General features: G+C 41.1%; 2 protein-coding genes across 4 annotated transcripts in view; one reads left to right on the forward strand and one right to left on the reverse strand.

Annotated features, from left to right (window-relative positions):
• DNAAF8 (dynein axonemal assembly factor 8) overlaps window positions 1–22,705 on the reverse strand; it is a 100,954-nt gene extending 78,249 nt beyond the window's left edge. Inside the window, exons 1-10 of the mRNA XM_085313746.1 lie at window positions 22,636–22,705; window positions 20,923–21,082; window positions 19,484–19,597; window positions 17,780–18,271; window positions 15,542–15,644; window positions 14,975–15,116; window positions 13,784–13,930; window positions 12,872–12,937; window positions 10,128–10,496; window positions 8,106–8,265 (exon numbers count right to left, since the gene is read on the reverse strand). Coding sequence (XP_085169872.1) covers window positions 8,106–8,265; window positions 10,128–10,496; window positions 12,872–12,937; window positions 13,784–13,930; window positions 14,975–15,116; window positions 15,542–15,644; window positions 17,780–18,271; window positions 19,484–19,597; window positions 20,923–21,069 — 1,740 coding nt within the window. The 5' untranslated portion in view covers window positions 21,070–21,082; window positions 22,636–22,705. The remainder of the gene's footprint in view (window positions 1–8,105; window positions 8,266–10,127; window positions 10,497–12,871; window positions 12,938–13,783; window positions 13,931–14,974; window positions 15,117–15,541; window positions 15,645–17,779; window positions 18,272–19,483; window positions 19,598–20,922; window positions 21,083–22,635) is intronic.
• A 231-nt stretch (window positions 22,706–22,936) lies between these two features.
• ANKS3 (ankyrin repeat and sterile alpha motif domain containing 3) overlaps window positions 22,937–22,996 on the forward strand; it is a 19,062-nt gene continuing 19,002 nt past the window's right edge. For all 3 annotated transcript variants that reach the window (XM_085313747.1, XM_085313749.1, XM_085313750.1), the window contains exon 1: window positions 22,937–22,993. The gene's annotated coding sequence lies outside the window, so the exon portion shown is untranslated. The remainder of the gene's footprint in view (window positions 22,994–22,996) is intronic.

Here is a 22,996-nt window from a genome sequence, read left to right on the forward strand (position 1 = left end):
TCAAGCTTATCTGAACCATTCTGATATGTAAATGGAGGAGTATTTAGGACCTCTACTGGCAGCAAGTTCATGCACATAATTCTGGAAACTATTTTCATTTTACTTATATTAACCTTTCCCTTATGCAACAGCAACAAATGTTCCCATCTGTCAAGATCAGGAATAAATATATTCAATGATAGACCTAAATTCATTTTAATCACCTTCCAAGATGTGCCAAGGAATATAAAAGATTAAATATTTCACATTTTCCTGGGGCTATTTCAAATTCCAATCAGTGAAACCAGACTGAAAACAGCCACTCTGGAAAGACCTGACCGTGTTCAATTAATTCTGTAGCTGGAAAGTGCAACGGACAAAGGCGGGAGCCCCTGCAAAACCATGAGCAGAGACCTGGGTTTTACTCCACTTGTGCAAACTTTTTACAATTTGGGAAAAATCACTTTGTCTTCCTGGGATTTAATTCTCTTTCCAACTTATTTTCTCCTATTTTAAGTCTGTAATGGGAGGGTCATGTTTTAGCATGGACAGAGGCAAGAGGCAAAAGAGAAGTTTATATGGAAGGTTCTGTATGGTTTCTTTGGTAGTTCCATTGCGTTCAGTACAGAACATGAGTTATCTGGTTCTGAGTTTTTTTCTTCTGTGTCGGTATAATTCTTAGCACAACAAGACCTCAGTCCTTAATAGGGGTTCCCAGAGGTTGCCATAATACAAATATCTGTCATACTGTCACTGATTTCAAAGAAGTAGCATTCTAGCTCTTTGTATTGTTCAGTTAAGGATGTAATGAAATGACGAGAAACAGCACACTAAATAAGGTGAGTACATATGCAGCAGTACGTCTGAGGAACCTGTTGAAGAGTCACACTAAGGTAGGGTTACTGTATGTCATTTCTATGTACTGTGGTTGTGTGCACAGAGTTACTGAGAAGTGTCCTCAGAACAAAGTTCCAGACTTGCTTTAATCTGTAATCTAAAGCACACACTTCCATAACTCTCATCACTCTGAGAATGCGAAGAACAAGCAGGCAAACTCTGCCTATGTAAAGCAAGTTATTTATMATGAACACTTTTAAGGCCTGGATTCTCTGCTTTGCCCATTAGGGGCAGATCTTTTGGATGGCTCTGTGCTACCCTGGGCCGTGGCAGAGGCTGTAGCCACCTTAGCTCCTCTGCCTTGCTGACTGCAGCCACGGAGGAGACCATAAACCAGCTAAGCTCAACTGAATCATAGAATCAGTAAGGTTGGAAGGGACCTCTGGAGATCATCTAGTCCAACCTCCCTGCTCAGCAGGGTCACCTAGAGCATGTTAGACAGGATCACACCCAGGCGGGCCTTGAAGATCTCTAGAGAAGGAGACTCCACAACCTCTCTGAGCAACCTGTGTCAGGGCTCTGTCACTCACACAGTGAAGAAATTCCCCCTCACATTCAGGCAGAACTGAAACCTAAAATACTGTGCCAGCAACCCCCTCTTTCTTCCTATGTTAGTACCAAGAGGGAAGATGATTAAGAGGCCAGAAATACTGGTTCTGTGCCAGCTAACAGTCCCTTGTGCTAGCAAAACGTTTTCTTGGGAATTTCTATGCCGTTCTGGATTCTGTGTGCTGGACTGGTGGCACACAAAGGTATCTTGACCTTCTGTTTTTGCACACTAAATTTAAACTACACCATCTCTAACTGCCTTATTTTTAAGCCTTTCTTGAGCTGAGGCAGCAGGTTCATTAAGTAGAAGAGATTTTAATCTTGTTTCAGAAACTCATTAAATACTTCACTGTACAAAGAGGGAAGAATTCAGGGGCCATCTGCTGGCAGTTTGGCACATCACTGCTGGCCACAATCCCATAGAATCAGAGCAAGAAAAATGAGGAGGACTTAGAGGAAGCACAAGCCAAGTTCAGCTCTGGTGCCAGAAACAGATTTAGCCTAGAAAACACATTTTGCAAATTTTACAATTAACATTTTTCAACCTATAGTAAAATAGTAGCAAGGGTCAAATGTTGGGTTCAGTTACATTCACTCAGGTGCAATCAAAGTTGTTACTTCAGTGCAAATGAAGACAACATTTGGACACAGGATGATATAAATTTACAAAATCAGCTTTGGAGTAACACAGATATAGAAAAAATCCTCAGTTACTTTTGTCACAATATCAGAAATAGGAAATCACAACTGAAATAGGCAAACAACTAAGTACATTGATATTAGCAACTCTACAATGGAGCTGGTGAGATATCACAGAAGTATGGTCCATCTCAAACTGTTAGGTTGGGATTTGGGGACCTTAAGAAACCCTTTGTGTGCTCAGGTAAAGTGTAAGACAAAGAAATTTCCAAAGATGTTGCAATCAATCTTGCATTAAAAAGATCACGGCACTCAGGCTACAAGAAGGGAAATCACAGATAYCTTCTTTACTGAGACAGATAAATAATCAAAAGCATATTACTGAAAACTGTGTAGGTCTCAAAGCATCTACTATATAAAAGACCATATAGCACTAGTAATAGAAGGAAATAAAAAATATTTTTACAAGTTTTGAAAAATCAATCTCTACTTACAGTCTAACTGTGCTAGCTCAGGATAACTGTCACAGTAACTGAATAATACTTCAGCGCTACTCTTGATGGTAGGCAAAACCTGGGAATTTTGTCGAGAATTTTCCAATGGTCTCCAGTGGATTTGAGACCTTTTTGTTCTCCTCTCAAGAGGAGAATAAAGCAGTAAAGGGGCAAGGAAGGTTTCAACCCTAGTATATTGTTAATTTTAATTTTGCAGGCACCCAAGCTGAAAATCCCTTGGTCTGAGAATTTCACCTGACATCAGTGAGCCGAATCAATGGCATACTAATATAGAAAAAACTACTGATTTTGCCAGAAAGATTATAGAGATCATGTTTGCAAGTTGGAAAAGAAAACATCAGCATGATATTTGTTAAGCTAGAATGACTGGGTTGCATGCTAAAATGTTTTTGTTTAGTAAGCCAGCTGTAAAGCTAAGCTGTAATAACATGATGATCATGGAATATAAGTACTAATACAAGGTTAACCAAAGTGATTGTGTAGCCAGGAATTAGATGCTGCAGTATATATGAGTCAATATATTAATTTCCTAGTAGTTTTTGACTATGTAAGGCAGATAAAAAGAGTGTTTAAAAGGTACTGGTAATGAGGTGGCTTTCAAACAACATGATCTCTTTCTGCCATACCATGATAAAGCAATAAAAGTAAACAGAGTCATGTTTTGTCCCAACAATAAAACAATTTAATAATAAAAGCTCTGCCTTCTGCTATCTGTTGAATTAAATTAAATCCATAGCTGGATGTAAAATATGAGGGCCATGAGTAGCATCCCTGGAGGGGTTTAGCTGCCAGTGCTCAAGGCCAGTTCTGGTACAGTGCAGCTGTACCTCAGATTAGACTGCTATGAAAACAGCTGTGTGAGCAAGAGCTGCAAGAAGCCTCCATAGGGGCCTTTCCCTCTTCGCCTGGGAGCTGCATTTAAGCTGAGCTGCTTGCTCTTGACTGAGCTGTACTGCAGCTACAGCTACGCATCTCGCTGGTCTTGACCCTGCCCCCAACTCATTGCTATGACTTCATGGGTTCATCTCAGACCTGCTTCATCACTGCAGGCGTGCTGGGTGATCACCGGACCAACGGCTGAACCTGCTTATCATTACTGGACCCAGTCCTGACCCTACCTTCCTGACTTGGGTTTCTGGCTTTACCGCAGACCTACTTCATCGCTGTGAACCAGAGGAACTGCCTACCCTCACTGGATCTGCTCTGCTCTTCTTTTTCAGGTACAGTAGGACTGCAGTCCTTGCTGCTACCCCTGCCTGCCTTACTGCTAACTTCAGCTCCCGGGTTGTCTTCCCCAAGAGCAGGACCCTCCTGACATAAAAGTCAGATCTGAGTCTGACAAAAGTAACAATGATTAACTGGACCCTATCTAATCTCAGTGTAATATGGAATCAAAATTAGTAGTAATTTACTGTATAATAACATGCATGATGAACAAAATGACAGGTCAAGCCTATTTCATCTTATATCTTCCATTTAGTTCTTTTGCAGGCTGCCCAATATTCCCTTCTCCATCTCCCTTGTCAATAACATTTACTCTTCTCCAAAACTGAAATCAAACCTGTGTGTGTTACTCTAAGCTATTAATACAACCTGACCTTACATTATGGATTACATCACCACCCAGCTGGTCTTCAGTTCTGAATTCAATCCAAAGGCTAAAATGTGGCTAAGAGGCCTGTTTTCAGAAGAGCTGAAAGTCTGAGGGGAACAAGATTAGGGTCTTCCATGCATCTTTGAAAGTATGAGTTGGGGGAGATTACAAAGGTGTTCAGGTACCTAAGATGCAGACTGACAGGCAGAATTCTTAGAATGATAAGGTGCTTAATTCCCACTGATTTCCACGAGAATTTGGTACTTGCATATCYTGAAAAAACTGCTGGGTATCAGCTCCTTCTTTAGATGCTTAAATACCTCTGAAAGTTAGTTCTCAGTCTTCTAAATTACCTGCATAGTTTTGAAAGTGTTCTCCCCAAACCTCATTCTCTCTTATATTATTGCTTCCCACTGACAGTGAAACTGAGTACAGAGTTTGACTGAATTAGGTTAAGCTAAAAAGACAGCAACATTAAATCTGAATTTCACTGCTTTCAAAGTTTGAACTAGAACTCTAATGTAATCATAATGCAGCTTTTTAATTTTTTACATTTATTTCCAAGTACCTTAGCTATCCTAATTGCAGAGTTTCTAAACTTTTATAATTATCATTCAATTCARTTATTTAATGTATATTAAAACTGTTTGGGGCAATTCTGGAAACTATGACAAGTATTCCAGATCTGAACATCTATCACTCCCTAAACAAAGGACTTCAAAAACAAATTTGAAAGTGTGCCACTCTTTCATACACTCTGGTTTGTTCTTTGAATATACATGTTTATATATAGATATTACATATTTCCACTGAGAGACACAGCTGCCAAATTACAGCTTTTCTGGTTTTAAATGTCAAAACATTCAAGTATTTCTGCTTCCCTATGGGTAGCAAAGGGAAAAAGAAAAAAGAAAAACCTGTTCTAATTCAAAGACAAATAATGCTGCTGTCAGGATGAAATTCAAGTAATCTCATAAACAACTCTTGTATTTGATGGATGATGCTGAATACATTTATTCTCTTAGTTTTAATAATGAATATTTCTGAACAAGAACTAAAAACAGTGTTGCCCACTGAATGTATTTACTATGGGTTGTGCTAATTTTGGTTTTAACCAACAGTGCCACAAGAACTCAGGCAGATTTCCCCCTAGCAGGCTGTCACTTAGTTCATGTGCCAGTTAGCAGATTAGGTGCTTCTACAAGCACGAGAAGCTGAGTAAATCCCAGGATGGTTAGCTTATCCCAATGTCCATACTGCCCTGACTAGGCTGGCAGCAGTACATTWAAAGTTCTCAGGGTACATTTAGACTGCAATGCCATGATGGGACTATCACGTAGATAYATTCTGAACTGTACTTGAAACCATATTACCAAACCTCTGTCCTTATTTTATTGACTTTAGTGATGGAGCAGCTAGTCATGGATACCCTGCCCAAGCAACTAAAGGACAAGAAGGTGGTCAGCAGCAGTCAGCATGGATTCACAAAGGGGAAAAAAAAAAAAAAATCACACTTAACCAACCTGACTGATAGCCTTCCACAACAGGATGCCTGGCTGAGTAGGCAAGGGCAGAGCACTGCAGGTTGTCTACCTTGACCTCAGCAAGGCTTTTGACACCGTCTCTCGTAACATCCTCAACGGGCAGGCTAATAAAGTRTGGGCTAGATGAACAGACAGTGAGGCAGACTGAAGACCGGCTCAACGGCACAGCTCAGAGGGTTGCGATCAGTGGCACAAAGTCTGCTTGGAGGCCTGTAGCTAGAGGTCGCCCCTCCGGGGTCGATACTGGCTCCAGGCCTGCTCAACTTATTCATCAACGGCCTGGATGAAGGGATAAAGTGCACCCTCAGCAAGTTTGCTGATGCCACAAAACTGGGAGGAGCGGCTGATGCTCCAGAGGGCTGTGCTGCCATTCCAAAGGGACCTCGACAGGCTGCAGAGATGGGCGGACAGCAACCTCATGAAGTCCAATACAGGCAAGCGCAGAATCCTGCATCCAGGGAGGAGTAACCCTACGCCCCAGCACAGGCCGGAAGGCCGTCCTGCTGGAAAGCAGCTCTGCAGAGGAGGACCTGGGCGTCCTGGTGGACAACCAGTTGGACACAAGCCAGCAGCACACCCCTGCGGCCACAAAGGCCAGTGCGATCCAGGGTTGCACTGGGCAGAGCACTGCCAGCAGGTCAAGACAGGTGATCCTTCCCCTCTGGGCTAAGGTCACATCTGGAGTACTATGTCCAGTTCGGGGCTCCCCAGGACAAGAGAGACACGGAGCTGCTGCAGTGAGTCCAGCAAAGGGCTACAAAGATGATTAATGGACTAGAGCAGCTCTCATATGAGGAAAGGCTGAGAGAGTTGGGACTGTTCAGCCTGGAACACAGAAGACTAGGGGAAATTTTATCAATGTATATAAATATCTGAAGGCAAGGTATAAAGAGGATGTGGCCAGAGTCTTTTCAGTGGTGCCCAGAAACAGGACAAGAGGCAATGGGCATAAACTGAAATACAGGAAGTTTTGTCCAAATCTAAAGAGAAACTTTTTTTACTCTGAGAGTGACTGAACAGGTACCCAGAGAAGTTGTGGAGTTCCCATCTATGGGGATATTCAACAGTCATCTGGATTTGGTGCTGGCCTAGGTGACCCTGCTTGAGCAGGRCAGTTGGGCTAAATGATCTCCAAAGGTCCCTTCCAGCCTCAACCTTTCTGTGATTCAGTCCAGCAAATATGGGAAAAAGATCAAAATTCAGCACAACCCAACAATCATTTGGTGCAATGCAAGTAATGAGTTAGCAAAACTCAAGTATATTTCTAATGAGCAAGCATTTGCATCTTAATGAGGGCTAACTGGAATTGCCAGTGGCAAATTTCAGCAGGCTGAGAACCAAGTAGGTCTGAAGACTGTATTTACAGCCTTCACAGCCTTCAGAACAGGGATCAAAGGAGCTAAGGGAACAGAGCTGTGTGCAGTACATTGTCCCCATTACAGCAAGCCAGTAAAGAGAATTTCAGCTGGCAATTTTAGTCCTGTACCTCTCAAGTGATTTTTTCACAGATCAATAAGCTTTTGAATGTGCACAAATACAGTAGTTAATTGTTTACAAAAAACATGAACTTGTCCCCCAGTCAGAAGCCTGTAAGGTCTTTCAACTTCTGTAATGCTAGAAAAGATTTGTTATTGTTATTACCCAAATCAATCATTAAAGTGGACCCATGAGCAACATTTTGGAGTTCCTCTTACCTCCTCTTACCTTAGCTGGCCTTGTGTTTCATGCGATCAGTGCCAGACTGAAGCAAGACTAGATGTACAAATCTTATCAGAGTGAGAAACAGCTAGTCTTCAGAGATGTGTTTTGGGCTTTCAAAAATCAGAAAAACTTCATACTCCTTAATAACAGCATCAGACAAAACCAGAAACTACTACTAAAGCCACAGTCTTCATCAACTGCTTATTTACATATGCACAAGAAAAAAAAAGAAAAAAAAACCAACACACAACAAGAAATGTAAAGCTACTAGCGAAAGAAAACCGGAGAGAACTCAAAACATAAGCTTTGCTTTAAAAGCACGACAGTTAAAATATCTTTCTGAGAAGTTATGAAAATTGTGTGTGAAAATCTGGTTCCAGTGAAGTAGGTAACACTGAGCCCATTGACTTCACCAATCCTGGATTTCCCCTATGTTCTCTTACATCAAGCATGGAAAGAGAGTGGGCAGTTTTGGGAGCASTCCCCATACAAGAAAGGTGAAAGGTTAAGGCACCATTAGCATAAGGGAAGAGCTGTCAAGATTGCTTATCTAACTGAGTATTGCTACTCCCTAACAAATATCGATTTTAAAATAATACAATAAAAATAACTTTTTGCTTTTGGAACCACAGTTGCATTTGGTTGGAAGACATTCTGAAAGGGATAGTCCTACACTGAACTACTAACCATGTGGAACAAAATAGGTGTTTTCTCTGCCATGGGCTGCTTTCCAGTAACTGAGAGCTGAGGCTGTGATCTCTCCAGCTGTTCCTGGAAGCTCTTTCTCTTGTCTTTCTCCTTCATCTGTACTTCCTTTTGGGATAGTACACTTTTACTTTCTTCTCTCCTGAAAAATACACAGATTCTTTCTTGCTTTTATTTTTACTTAAGAGAAAAAGGCTAAAATAGATTTAGAAAGCACTTCTGGTATTTGTGGGGGCATAAGGACTTGCATGATTGGGTAAAATTATGCCTCTGTGAAACAAAGATGATAAGGAGTAAACTCAGATCTCTCACTAGTGGTGAGATAACCACTCATCTGGGTGGAAGTCAGCAGAGGTTTGTTTTGATGTTTTACTCTACTTTTCCACACCAAAATTCTCAGTGGATCTCTAACTCCCTTTCCTTTCTCATCTGCTACAATACAGTCACAAGCTTCCCCTGAACCAAGACTTTCCATCTTTGTATATATCAATGTTTGCAGTAAGATTTTATCTGCTCTTTCCATAGCAAAAATTAAGTTTGATTTCTTCAGAGTTTTTTATCCAAGCTCCAGGTGCTCCAACAACAGTTAGATTGGCCAGAAAGAGAACTGAAATTCACTGAAATCACCGTGAGCTCTTACTCATTGCAATAATAACAAACAACCCAGATTCCTGCCAAGCAATGYTCTGTCATCTATATGGCGGGCTAACAGGTAAACAAATTGGAGTTTTATTGAACTGATGGAAGGAATGAGTTTTAATGCCAGGAGTCCCTTGGAGAAATAATCTGTAGCCAACCACCTGTCATTTAAACCAAATACATCTTAGCTGAAGTGTCCCCATAGCTGAGTATAGGCAACTATAACACTGAAAAAGCAATAGTCTCTAGAGCAGGCAGATTCTAATTCTTTCAAGGGCTCATATGTCAAATTCAATACGCTAAACTTCACCTTGAAAATAGCAGGCAGCTAATACAACCTTTGAAAAGTCAGTATAATGGAGCTCTCATACAGCTGGGCAGGTGCACAAGGCAGCTGCCCAATTTCATCTTAAAATTAGATCTTTTGCAAGATGCATTACTTTAAACTAAGCCCAATTAGGCAGAGACTCAAATACTAAGCAAGCTCTCTGCGATTTCTTCAATCAATACCATTGCTATTCCTCTTTCGATAGCCTTCCAAGATATTCCTGTGCTGGGTCAGTTCCCCATGGGTATACATTCTCAAAAGCAAGGAGATCGTACCTTTAAATTCTTGCAATTTTCATGGAGTAAGAAAAAGAATCAGAATTGTTTTTTTTTTTGGGGGGGGAGGGGGTTAAGAGATGAGACATGATAAGTCCTTCAATATGTAAAAGGCTTTTTATGCTGAGAAAAGGAATAAACCATTTTCACATTCCCTAGGAACAGGACAAGAAGTARTAAGCTTAAACTGGAGATGGAAAGATTTAAATAAAACTTAAGATAAAGCTTTACAATTGTAAAGATAATTAAGCAGTGGAATATACTGCCTAGAGAGTCAAGGAATCCTCATGATCGAAGATTTCAAGACCAGGTCATATAAAGGTCTGCCAGGAAAGGATTAGATTACAGCTTAATCTCTCCCAGTAAGAGATCACTCAGTCCATCTCCCTTTAAGTCCTTCCAGCCCTATTTTCTATAAAGCTATGCTTATTAGAACTCAGTGTTTTTCTTCATAAAGGAGATTAATACCATTATGCTCCTTTTACATAGGATAAAAGCTAAAGAAAATGGCTAAAATTATGATGTCAGTGACACAAGGGCAAAGCATACCTTTGCCTGGTATTCAAGGCTGGTTCTCTGGTCGACTAAGCCAGGCTGCCTCTAAACAATAGCTGCCAGGTTTGACTGTCTTTCTAGGCAACAAAGCCAGATACATCTTTGCTCCCCAAGTTACAGACAAGACGACAAACAATGTTCTTTAATCATAAACAATTAGATAAACTGTAATCAAAACCACTAATGACTTTTTTTTTGGCATGGTACCTTAGCAGTTCTGTTGTAGTTAGAGGAGATTCTGGAGCATTTCCTGAATGTTGAACCACCTCAGTCTCTATTTTGTTTTCCTTTTCTATGTCAGCGTCACTGCCTCCATGGCTTGAAAAGGGGAGATTTTCATTCTCTGGTTCCAAACTCATCAAATCCCTGGAAATCACCTTATTTGTTTCTTGTCTCAGTTTAAAACATCTTTTTCGCCTGACTTTCAAGGCATCTATCTCTTCCAAACTTCCTGGATCCTGCTTTATACCTTCATGTCTTTCAATTGGAGTAGACGTTTTACAAAGACATCCTGAGGCTTCTTTACRGACTGTATGGAGTTGTCGCAGCAGCAGGCTTTTCCCTGAGCAATCCTCTCTGCAAAGAAACACAAAACTTATTTAATTGAGATAAAACATTACAAGGGATAAATTTACACACTGAGGAACCTCTCATTTGAATGACAGCTCAAAACAAGCACTAGGTATCTATATAGGTAGTGGTTATTGACAACAGCAGCACTGGCACACAGGCAACAGAATACAGAACTACAGTTACAGAATGTGAAGTGAATCTTACTGGCAACTTACCTCTTCTGGATTTAAGGTGGTAGGATTTAAAAAGAAAAAAAAAAACACACCTACTGGAGGAACCCTGGCCAAATGTAATGTTCACATGGCAATCAGATAGTCTGCAGACCTTTCCCCCCCCCCCCTTTGGATATAGCAATTGGATTTAAATACATACAGAGGGAAAGGTTCTTCAGGTAATCTTAGAATTTTGGAATACTTGGCTCTGTTCCACCTGTTTGTCCTCCATGTTAATGAGACTGTGCATCTGTCAGCATCATAACCTTGTGATCGTACTCTGCTGCAAAGTGTCCTACCCATGACAAAACAAGCAGGATATGGTTATTCTGCTTTGCAGTCCTGTTCAGGGACAATGAGACTCCCAAGTTACTTGCTATAGTAAGACTCCCACTAATCTGTAACTCATCTGGGGGTTATAAGCAAATAATATACCTATTTAATGGTAGCTGAAAGATACATAGGTTGAGTGGCAGACTGATTGAGCTGAATGTTGACATTGTGGTTAGGTAGTGTTTGTGAGTGTACAGCATCATAGTGCTGTACCTATTCAAACTAGACTTGCACTTTTTGGAACATAAAGAAAATCCAGATGGAGAGTACTCACACACATCTACGAGTTCCTGAGAGTTATTGATAGTTGTTTGTCTCCAAGGAGACTAGAGTGACAACTAAACAACTTGTATTGTGTTCTTCTGCCTACTCTGTCCCACTGAACAGTCAGTAAATAAAGTGAGAATTTTAAGAGAGACACATAATGGACCACATGTGGTATACTGGTAGAGATGGTCCTGACTGACTGACTGCTCTGGGGATAAGCCAATAGTCTATTTTACAGAGTAAGAAAGCTCCTGGAGATTTTTTAGAAGTCTCTCCCTCCAAGGCCCTAACATGTAGATACATTATGCTATGGAAGATATAGCCCAGCCCAAGAATAATTCCATACAGATCAGAAGAATGAAGTTAGCATTTACCCCAAGTAAATGAGATCAAAGTCTTGCCCTGCTCAGACAATGAAGCCGCCTTATTTGGGAACAGAACAGAATAATGTTTACCAAACATTTGATTTGTATATTTATTTTAGCAACATTAAAACTAATGAAAATTCTGTCAGCTAAGCTCTGCTTTTCATCACTGCAGATTTACACTGATGCAACTTTTGAATCTGCATCAGTGCCAGCGAGTTTCCCAAACATCTTCACATTMCTGCTTTACGCTGGCTTTGGATTAGGTGTTCTGAACTGCTAAATTACACTGTTTGGGCTCTGTTCCTTGGCAAGTCATTTATTCTTTCAAACTACTAGAAAGGAGGAAGACTAATTGGCTGGCTCAACAATACAAAATGATCTGCTCGTCCTCTRTTCTGCTGTAATGTGAGCTTACAGGCATCAGCTATCTAAAGACAATCCAGAGCAAAAATGCAATAAGATGCTTAAAATATGACATACCTGCTTTGAGTTAAACAAATGTCTAATGATCTACGGGTATGAATCAAATCCTATGCTTAGTAACAGGAAAAAGCTGGCATCTCTTCACATTGAAGAATTTACAGCTTAGGACTCCATGACTATATATATCTACACAATTAAGCAGAACTGTGAGGTTTCCTACCCACTCAATGTATTCAATAACCTCTTTAAGTCAACATCCATTTCCAGATCTGTTTTATCTCTAAAAATAAAAGGTTTATCTGAGTCAACTCCCTCTAACATTTTCAGAGTTTGGTTCCGAGTCACTGGGAAAAAAAAAAAAAAAAAACAAAAAAAACCACACACACACCAGTTTTCTCATGTCATTCAAACATCTCTGCAGAAAAAAAAAAAAACAGTCAAGTTCCCAACTACCCACATCTACTCTATATGTGCCTTTTGAGCTTTTGCCCTGCAGCTGTAAAGAAGCATGGTGCTGTACTGCCTCAAGCATCAACAATTATTTTCTAACTTCAGTACTTTTACCATGTAACAGAAAGAACAGAGCAATGTCCTGAGGCCAGATGGAAACATTTCACTTTTATTATTAGGCTGGAAACTTTTGCTGTGAAGACCACAAATAGAGGTATTTCAGTATGTGAGCTTTCTCTCTAATCTCTGTTTGGGGAATTACTCTAATTTCAAGAAAAATGGACATTTATGTCATTTGAATGGGAGTCCCGGTAAAGAATCTTACATTATCCTTTTTGCTTGGTCCTTAGTTGTCATAGTTTCTTCTTCTTCAGTGGAGCTGTCACTTCCACTATGAAACAAATGAGACACCAGGGTATTAGTTAACTCTGTTCAAACTGGATTTTGGCTTATTAGCCATTTCTAGGATGCAAATTTAAAAACATTAAGAGAAAAAGGGAGACACACTTTTGAGAAAGATCTCTGGGTGTTATAGACAGTTCCTCACACCATTCAAGCAAGAAATATTCAAGCARTACCTCTAGACAACAATGTGTTAGCTAAGGGTGTTTAGAGCGCCTTGCTGTTTATTATCTACAAGTTTTTTTTTTTCCGGTGATTGTTTTCTTCAAACCCTTTCCACAGCAAGCACACATCCTGAGAAGAAAGCAAACAGCTACCTCAAACCCCATCAGCTCTAGGAGAAAGGATGTTTGCCAGAATCTGTAAGAGACTTTGAGAAGAACCTGGCCTCCCAGAAGTGACTATACAGCCAYCCTATCACACAGGAGACTGAGAAATCAGAACCAACAGTTGCTTGCCCAGGAATGTAGTCAAGGACTTCCATTTTTACACAGTGCTGTCAGAGTGCTAAACCCACTCCAACACACAAATATAAGCACTACTTTGCAGGCACTGCCCACTTCTTCAGAGATGGGAAACTTTCTAAAAGATATTTCCCCGAAGGTCTTGCATGTCCTTTCCATGCTGCCTGTACCTCTGCTTGTTCTGAGACAGGCTATTTTCTCATGAGAATGCTTCCATGTTCAACTAGGGGCTATGCCTTCCTAAGATCACAGAGAGGTGGAGAAGTAGAGAATACTTTYAAAGTTATATTTCACCATGAGATGCAAAGAGGAGGTTTCAATTTTCCACTTTTTGTTACCTACTTCTCATTAACAGTAAAGCCAAAAGTTACCTTTGTTTCTCCTCCAGGAATGATACTGACTTCTGTGGTTTAGCATCTCTTAAATCAATGTATACTGTTAGAGGCTCTGGTGAGCATTGTAATTTCATCATGTTCATCCTTAGAGAATTTGGTGAAGATGACAGGAAGGCAACATCCCTAAGTACAGAAAGCACTGTTTCAGCATGTCCTCCTCCTTATCCAAACAAGAAGTCCAGCAGAAATGGGTTATGATCAAAATTAGACTGAGAAAGGAACTTTATGTTTGACTAAGGCACAGATTCAAACTTAATTCTGCCTACTGACCACCAACTTTCAGAGCTAAACGGATAAGATTCACCTTCTTTCTAGGAATACCCCTCATCATGCTGTCTTTGATCTATTATTAGTTCTTAAAAATTGGCGAGCATGTCACATTTTCAAAACTTTTATACCCTTCAATACTACAACTATCTCYCTTTGTGTGTTCTACAGTGTGATTTGACAGAGTCCTGAGTCAGTGAGTAAAACAGGTCCCTTTTTCTGCCTCCTTTGGCAATTTTATCTTATCCTTCAGAGCATACACAGTGCATATATCCTGCTATCTCCCTCGGCTCTGCCTTGGGGTCACCTTCCATCTTCTACTTTACTAGCTTCTTTTGCTATTGTTTCTTCCATACCACCATCAATGTTGTTCCCTCAGAACTGTCTGGAAATCCACTTCCTTCACAGACAGCCCTCCCCAAGATGCACTGATACCTACAGAAAATTACTYGGTATATAAATCAAGAGACCAATCAGAAAAATTGCAAAACTTAAATATGCTCTAAATAACATGTTAAATAAAAAACATGGTCACTTAACACCTTGATCATTTACTTGCTCAAACTTGTTCATCAACTCTTCATGTTTATCCTTTTAGACCATAAGCTCTCTGAACAGTGAATAGAGAAGGCAGTGCTAAACATACACCCTACAAGATCTAGACAAAGTTAWGTTGTCTGATGGAGAATGGTAAGGTGGCAGGATACTCTATCATCAAATATACCACGTGAATGACTGRTCCTTATTTTTCTCCTTTAATGTCATTGTAGCACATTCCAGCTACAATATCAACCTTCTGCAAAATGGGGAAAAGGACTTACAAGACACCACAAGCTTTCAGGCATTCCTATTGCTACTAACGATTACCTGTGTATGTGACAATTAGAGAAGAGGACCTACTTCTTATTCTCTTGCTGTTCTTGAGAGGAAGAGRACTTGGCTGATGGCCACTTGCAGCATGGAGATAATGTCCTGGACTGCCTGGCACACAGCTCTTCTAGGCTTTTCATGAGCTGATTTTCAGACCTGGCCCTCAAGGTCTCTAAGGAAAAACAAAAGGGGAAAAAAAAAAGAACAGTTATGATCTTTTTGCCATAGGATCAACCCACATACCCCTTTCCCTGTTTTCACATTATCACTTTCTCTACAGTTTGTCAAAAGAAGGGGAATGATAAAGACATTATTGTCATCAGGCTCTAACTAAGCTCACTTCAAACCCTCATTTATCTTGTTCCTGACTCATTCTCAGCCCATGATAGGCCACAAAGTAGTGGTTTCATCCTAAAGAAGTATAATAAATTCTTAAGAAGAGCTATTTAGTTAAAAGAGATGTTTTAAAGAGGCAATCAAAGCACAGCTATGATCTCAATATTCAAGATGCTGCAGGGAATGACTTAATAAAAAACCCATGAAGCTGATTCTTTTTACACATTTTCAGCAAAGGTAGCATTAGTTTTGCAGTATTACCATGATCTGCTGAAGAGAAAGCAACTTCCTCTGAGTGAGTGTGACTATCCTTCTGCTGCTCCAGGTCCTCAAGAATCTTGTCTAGATCCCATTTCTCAATACCCTGAAAGATGACCATCAAACAGTGATGGAAAATCCCCCCCCAAAAGGCTGCTGCAACATATGATTTATTTCCCCGATGAATATTACTTGAAATGTCATTTTTTGTTACAAATATTCACATCTAATCTGTGAAATATCATCATCAGAACAGAGATTACTTAAAAATACTTTTTATTTTTTGAATCCTTGATCCTTTGGTTTCCTGTATAGCAACACAACCATACATTTCATACAACCACTGAAGCCTTTTAGAAAAGGCAGCACCATCCTCAAAACCAAGCAGTTTCACCTTGTAGAAAACTTCATCACCTGTCACTCTCAGATGAGAGATGACTCTCACTCTTTCCAGACCAATAAATCTCCATAGGTAGCTGAACCACGATTAGGTCTAGTCTACCTTTAGAGTCTGCAGCTGAAGAAAGATGAAAGCCTGATGATAGCCACAAGCTGAAGTATCTTACACTGATGTGAAASTAATCTTGGTTCAGCAACATCATTTAGGTGTATTGGCCTGGAAGGTATAAAGAGTGATGGACAACTGAGCTTACTGCTGTCAGAAACATATCACAGTTCAGTACAGGTGCTGTTTGATAAATGCAGCTTTTAGCAAACAACYTGTAGTGAAACACAACATATACACTTGTTTTAATTATAATACAAGTGCTACTTAGCTTATTTTAAAAAATTATGCTTAATAATTTAATACAAATTATTATAATTAAATAATCAAATTGCCATATAACATGTTGTATTACTAAGTCTTTATCCTCTGAAACCTTATTCACAGGAAAAAGAATATTGAACGGTACTATACTCAATCCTTAAGAAAAATAAATGAAGATCTGCAGGATTCAGCTCCTAGCAGACAGAGAGACTTGAAAGTATACTTTGAAGTTGGAAAAAAAAAGCAGTCTTAAATCTTAAAAATCAGTCCTAAATATTGTCAGAACAAACAAGAAACTATATATATCAGCTTTAACATCTTCTAAGTTAGACATAGATTGAGACATCTGGCTGAACTGGGCTATAACAAAGAGCTTTCAAAACTAAATGCATACACTGCGTAAACATATCATCTAGTTTTATCCTCACTTGCACAAAGACACAAYACATTGAGCCTGGTCTTAGTACTCACCCAGAAACATCAAATTTAAGTCTRCTGAAGTTAATGTTATCAAACAGATACTGAAAGAAGAGCCATACCTTTTAAATTACTAGAGCAACTGACTTATACTAGGTGAGGTGAGAATTAAACACCTGAAAAAGATCCTCTCCAATAATTACATGATTAAGCAAYGCAGCATAATTCACAAGACTGGCAGGCACCTGTATTCTGTGGTTAATCTGTAATGGCTCCAACTCCAAAATAGGAATTTTGTGGGGAGCAYAGATGAAAGAGGAAATGAGACATCTGTTCTCTGACTCCATGGCAGCTATGAACAAAAACATCAGGTTCTTGTATTTCTTGTTGACTAAGTCCAAATGACTTTTTAAATCAACATAGGAAATAAATAAWTATTGTAGCAATCATGTCCATGCTGGGGCCATGTGCCAGTCAAGTGCACATGAACTGGTCAGCTCATAAATCTAAGCACTTGGCTTAGGTAGAAGAGATTCAAGAAAAGACATTTAAGTACTGGATTTCAGAACAACCCTAATTGTCATTTTTTCTCACCTCTACCATTACTGTGGTACCACAGAAGAAAAGTTAAGATGCTGAAAGGCCAGAAACCTTTGTTTTAACAAGAAGTCTAACTGCTAACAAAAACCCCTTATGCCTTCCCAGAGACAGATGTCATGGTTTGCTTTCCTGAATATGAACATTACCCTGCTTTGATCAATGGCTTTTGCTGTCATTACATACTTTTTATGACAGCTCTAAGGAACAAAGATAGTCTTTTTGGTTCTGTGTTTGTACAGCATCTGACCCAATAAAACTGCAGTTCACGACAGCAATACATGCAAAAACCAATGCTGTGATGTGTGTAGAACTCAGCATTTTGGTTCTTCATTTCAGTAGGATTCTGTAGAGTTTAGTTTAGTAGGATTTTATTTCAGTGGGTTTCTGCACACAACACACTGTCCACCCTACCACATGAATATCACCTCTTGAAACCATTTGTCTGGCCCACTTACCTGCAACRACAAATGGGTTAGTTCTTGAGGATGTTCAGCTGAGGACGTTTCTTCCTTAGTGATTTGTTCTAGAAGGCCACTAATGCCCTCCAAGGGTGGCTCCACTTCCAGCTCGGAGGGGCTTGGTAATGGCTCCAGAAATATTTTAGAGAGTATTTTTGTTTCTATCAGCTTTCTTCTCTCTTTTTCACTGCCTGGCTCTTCCATAGACAATGCTGTATTATGCCAAAATTCCTCCATTTCCCCAGCCTGTCTCCTGCCTGGTTGTTCCTCTTCCAGCTGATCAGTGGAATCTGCAAGAGATTCTTCAAGAACAGTTCCCTTCTGGCCTGGAATTTCTTCAGAATGGCTGGCAAGACTGGAAGCATTTTTAATCATTTGCACATGTTCTTTTGCAATGAATTGGACAGCTTCTGTTTCTTTCTGTAAGCCAAAACTTTCCAGGTCTTCATTCCAGATCTTACATGGATGTCTTGCTGTTTCCCCTATTTGCTACAGGTAGAGAAAATATATGTGCAGAAGGTCACATCTCCTTAACCAAGCTAGAGAAGTGGATAATAAGCCAAAACAAAGCGAATGGCAGACAGGAGTTCCAACTCAAATACCATCTGGTAGCAACACAGAGTATGTTTTACCATGGCAAACAGTAAGATTGTTTACTTTGCAAAGTCTGTAACTTCTAAAAATGCTAAGTGTCCTTGAAAATAATTTGCCTCAAATCTAGTCAGAATGTGATATGTCTTACACCAAGATAAATGAATGGGAGAAGTGACACAGGCAGCTAGTCTTCTCATGATGAAATAATGGAGTCAGCTGGCTTCTCTTCCAGCCTCCTATAATGACTAGTCTTAGTCATTGCAGATATAATGTAATTATTTTATCTCAAAAGAGCTGTGCAAAGGATTAACTTCATACTAGTCCTTTGTCCTCCTCTAGTCCTCCACTGTCCTAAATATATATTTTGTTGATGCATAAACTAGTGGTTGAAACTATTTCAAACCCTGAAAAGTTTAGAAGCCATTGTACAGTATTACTGTTAATGCATGGATGCACAGGGGCTTCAAAGAGCCCTCAACATGAGGGTATGAATGTTCAGCACCTGAGCTGCAGGTAATGAGTTTATTAAAGAAAGGTCCATAGACTCAATGCACAGCATCTTCTTCCATAACGGTTTCATGTTAYCCCCAACCCATAAATAGCTGGATCCTCTTTCTGACTAGCAGTTTGTATCTGTTTCTCACTGGGTACCTGTTACTACACAACAACCAGTACCTTCCCCATCTTTGATATGTACATTATTCAAAGTAAGTTTTGTTAGATTTAGAAGCCAAAAGATATCTTGAGATACAGGAGCATGAGTAAAGTGAAGGTTAGGATTTTAGACAGGAAGAGAGGGGATCTATAACACCAGGAACTAAGGTGTGTCGTAGGTCTTCAAAAAAAGARTAGAAGGACAATAATAGAATCTTCAAGAAGATGGGACAAAGAAAAAAAGGCCTAAATTTCCAGAGTAGAGAAAGCTTCAAAGAGGGCCTATACAAAGAGAAAGACAGATCTAATCCACAGTGCAAAGAATTACAGGGGTCTATGCCCTTACATTACACAATTCAGTCAAATAGGTCTAATAAAAGTAAYGACCCACACTGCAGACAATCAAAATAGTGGGGTTAAAAATAGTACAATCTGCACAGACCAATCAACAACCTGCATATTTGAGTCTTCCCAGGAAAAATCCATCAGTTCTTCTGACAGGTCAGGAATTAAGTTTGGATGTTCTCGTTGGAAGATGAAAAGCTCCCCATCGCTCTCACAATCAGACTACCAATAAAAAAGAGAAATTAAATGAGAGACTCTAACCCCCAACTAAATACCTATTTTGTCGTGACAAATTTCATCTTTTCACCACTTCACTAAAGTTCAAAGACAAAAATATTCTCTTCAGTCACATCTTCACAAGACAGTYTGATACCATAACATTCAGCAACCTAGGCTGTCATTACAGTGACCTAATCTTTCAGCAAGCTATGTTAGTAAAAGCTACATAAAACACTGAATTACCATGGAGCCTGATGACTAACATCCCCCTGAGCTAAATAAGGACAAGRGTGGGCAAGACCTCTAACTCCCAAATCTAACAGACTGCACCTGCCAATCTAACAGACTACACTGCTTGATTTACTATTCAGAATGCAAAGTAGTATCCACTCTTGGTTGGACAGAGTTTAAATAGAATCAAAAATCTTTCTTGAACATAAAATACATGTTTGAGATGAATCTTTATGCACAGACACCAAACTGAGATTAAGTACCTCCTCAGCAGACAGTTAGGACCCAGGTTTCCTGTTTGTCCCTTTGTTTTGCAATGTGACACTTTCAGTAACTCGAGCTGTGGATAATTCTCATTGTCTGGTGGGATTAATTTCCCTCACCATGGAGGAAACTGCAGCAGAACTGCTTTTCTCTTAATAACATGCGTATCAGGGTGACAAAGTACCCTTAGGGCACAAAATACTGCTTACCACTGCCATTTCCAAATACAGGACTACAGCTCATTGAGTTTACAGATTTCAGATGCATAAGTGTATTTTGACATGAGCAGAAACCACTCAAAGGTGGAACACTGAAAACACAATCTTAGCAGGCTACTGTTTTATATTAAGCAGAAGAGGGATTATATAATCAGATCTTTTGAATGCAAATTAAGGGTAGCATGTAAGTGCCAAACAGATTACCTCAGTTCCTCCAGCAGGAAATGTGCTCAACATGTAACAGAAACAAAGAAAATTTGGAGATTGTTTATATAAGTAAAAATATATTCAATGTGATTTACAGTTACAGGCTGGTACTCAGCACCAAAGCACAAAGCTATCTTTCTCTCATAGCACTACTGTATACTTAGGCAACAAGAATGCYTAGAATGCATTCCTGAGTCTAGGGCCTTAATCCGTACTGTACAGAGTCACATCAATGTGCAATACTTGCTTTAAATTACTAAAGCAGAATGTAGGCAGAAGGGAATTGAGAAACGGTGAGGCAATATAATTTGTCTAAGAGGTTAGTGACAGAGCCAGGAACAGATACCCGGTGACTTTCTCTTGCTTTTGAGAGATTTTTCTAAAAGACTGTGACGAAAGGGTGCTTACTGCGGAAGTGTCAGAGTCCAAAGATGGGAGCTGATCTTTCACTGCATCAAGAATGGCTCCCCATTGAAATGTTCTGTTATTCTGAACAGAAGCTGTAAGAGGCTCCAGTGGACTCTCTGTATTCTCACCCTGCCTTTCTGAGGCCATTTGAACAGCTTCCCTTTAATCAAATGAAAGATTAATTTGGTACAAATCATGAAAGAAAACAAAGGATAACATCAGTACAAAGCAAGAACAAAGCACACAYATTCAGGGTCAACATGATTCTCAACACTCCTAGGGTTTTCACTCCCAGAAATGAATGATAAGATCTGCATTCCTGGAGCCTTTCCACCTGAGTTCCACAAGGCTGAGAGCTTTCTGCCCTGCTCACAATATACACACATAATTGGGGCCATCCAGTGGTCAGTGTAACCCTTCATTTATAAAACACTTTTTGGCGGGGTTGATTTGTAACTGTATTCTCAGAAAAGCACATTCTCACTGCCCAGATTGAGAAAGGTGTGACACTTCTGCTCTCATTTGACCTTTACCTGGCTTTCCTCTTTCTCTTCATGTCCCCTCTCCTCCACTCTTCAAAGATTGGTAAAATGATTTATGACTGCTTTTTATCACTGCATTTGCATGAAAATAGTTTAGGCTAGCCGTGCTCTTGGATTTGACCTCTCAAATCATTAATAAAGGGGACTCCTTCCTCGTGTTTTCCCTGATGTACAAGAAGAATTAGGAAAACATAGTAGGGGCTACCAATGTGCTTGTTAGATAGTTAACCCTAATGGAAGACCTTTGCTGTTTGAATTTCTGTGCTACAATTTCATGGTTCGCTGGGGAATGAGAAGTGGGAGTAAACCACTTCCATTTGATAAGAAAGGTTAAGAGGTTTGTGACAGTACACAGTTCAGAACTGAGTCGATTACTCATGTAATTACAGTATCATTATTATTTGCATTKGCATGGATGGACAACACTCCTCTCAATATAAAACAAAACTCATCTTATGCCCTGAGAAGTTCACAACCCACAAAGTGCCTTTGCAAACACTTCCGATGTCATCCACCTACAGCAGCGTTTTTTTTTTTTTTCTTTTTTCTTTTTTTTTACACGAGGCAATGTTGGAATTTATGTAACGCTGGGGGAGGGGGAAATCGCCAAGACCGAACTATGTTCACACAGTGAGCAGAAGCTGGGAAGAGGAAGAGGATCCCCACGGGGACGAACCCAGCCGGCCGCTGCGGCCTCCCGTGCCCCGGCAGAAGCGAGGCCAGCCTCCCGAGGCCGCGCCGGGGCCCCCAAACTCAGGAGGTTCCTTCCTCACATCACTCATCCAACGCGATACCTCCTCTCCAAGAACCAGCAGCGCCGGGTGTTTAAGCCAAGCGCGAACAGCCTTTCTGTCAGGCAGCTCTAACGCGCATCTAGGTGCCGCGACCGCTGTGGGGACCCCGCGGCCGCGCGCGAACTCGCTGCCGACGGCCCCCCCCAAGATGGCGGGGCGCTGCGCACGCGCAGTCCCGCCCCGCGGCCGCCCCGTCGCCATGGCGACGCGGCCAACGGCGGCCTGCGCTGGCGCCCCGCCAGGCCCGGCCGCCCTCCCCGCCCCTCGCGCCGCCCCTTCCCCTCACCCGCGGGACCCGCCCGGGCGCCCCCAGCCGCGGCCCCGGCCCCGCCCCGGGACCGCGGTCCTGGCAGCTAGCTGAACCAAGTCGCCGTAACTTATGCGGTGGAAAACAACCAGGCGGGGTAACCCGAGGAGAGCAGCGGTGCGTGACGCCTACGCGCCTCCCCAGGCCCTTCGCTGCCGCCTAGGAAACTGTTTTTGACCCGCCTCCGCCCTACCGGGCCCGCGCCCTCTGCCAGGACTTCCGCGGGGCCCGAGCCTCACTGGCCCGCCGACGCCCCGCCTCCGCGGAGCGCCCTCTGCTATTGGCGAGACGCGGCAGTGGGCGGAGCCCGCGCCGGCGCCGCGGAGGCTCTTGGGAGTTGTGGTTTGGAATTTCTGAGGCCGCCAAGCTCCCGGCATCCCCCGCGCGGGCGGGACGGCTTCCGGGAGCGGAGCCCGCCGGGCGGGCAGGTG

This window comes from Rhea americana, unplaced genomic scaffold (genome assembly GCF_003343005.1).
Source record: "Rhea americana isolate MKP2758 unplaced genomic scaffold, rheAme1 scaffold_394, whole genome shotgun sequence".
NCBI lineage: Eukaryota > Metazoa > Chordata > Aves > Rheiformes > Rheidae > Rhea > Rhea americana.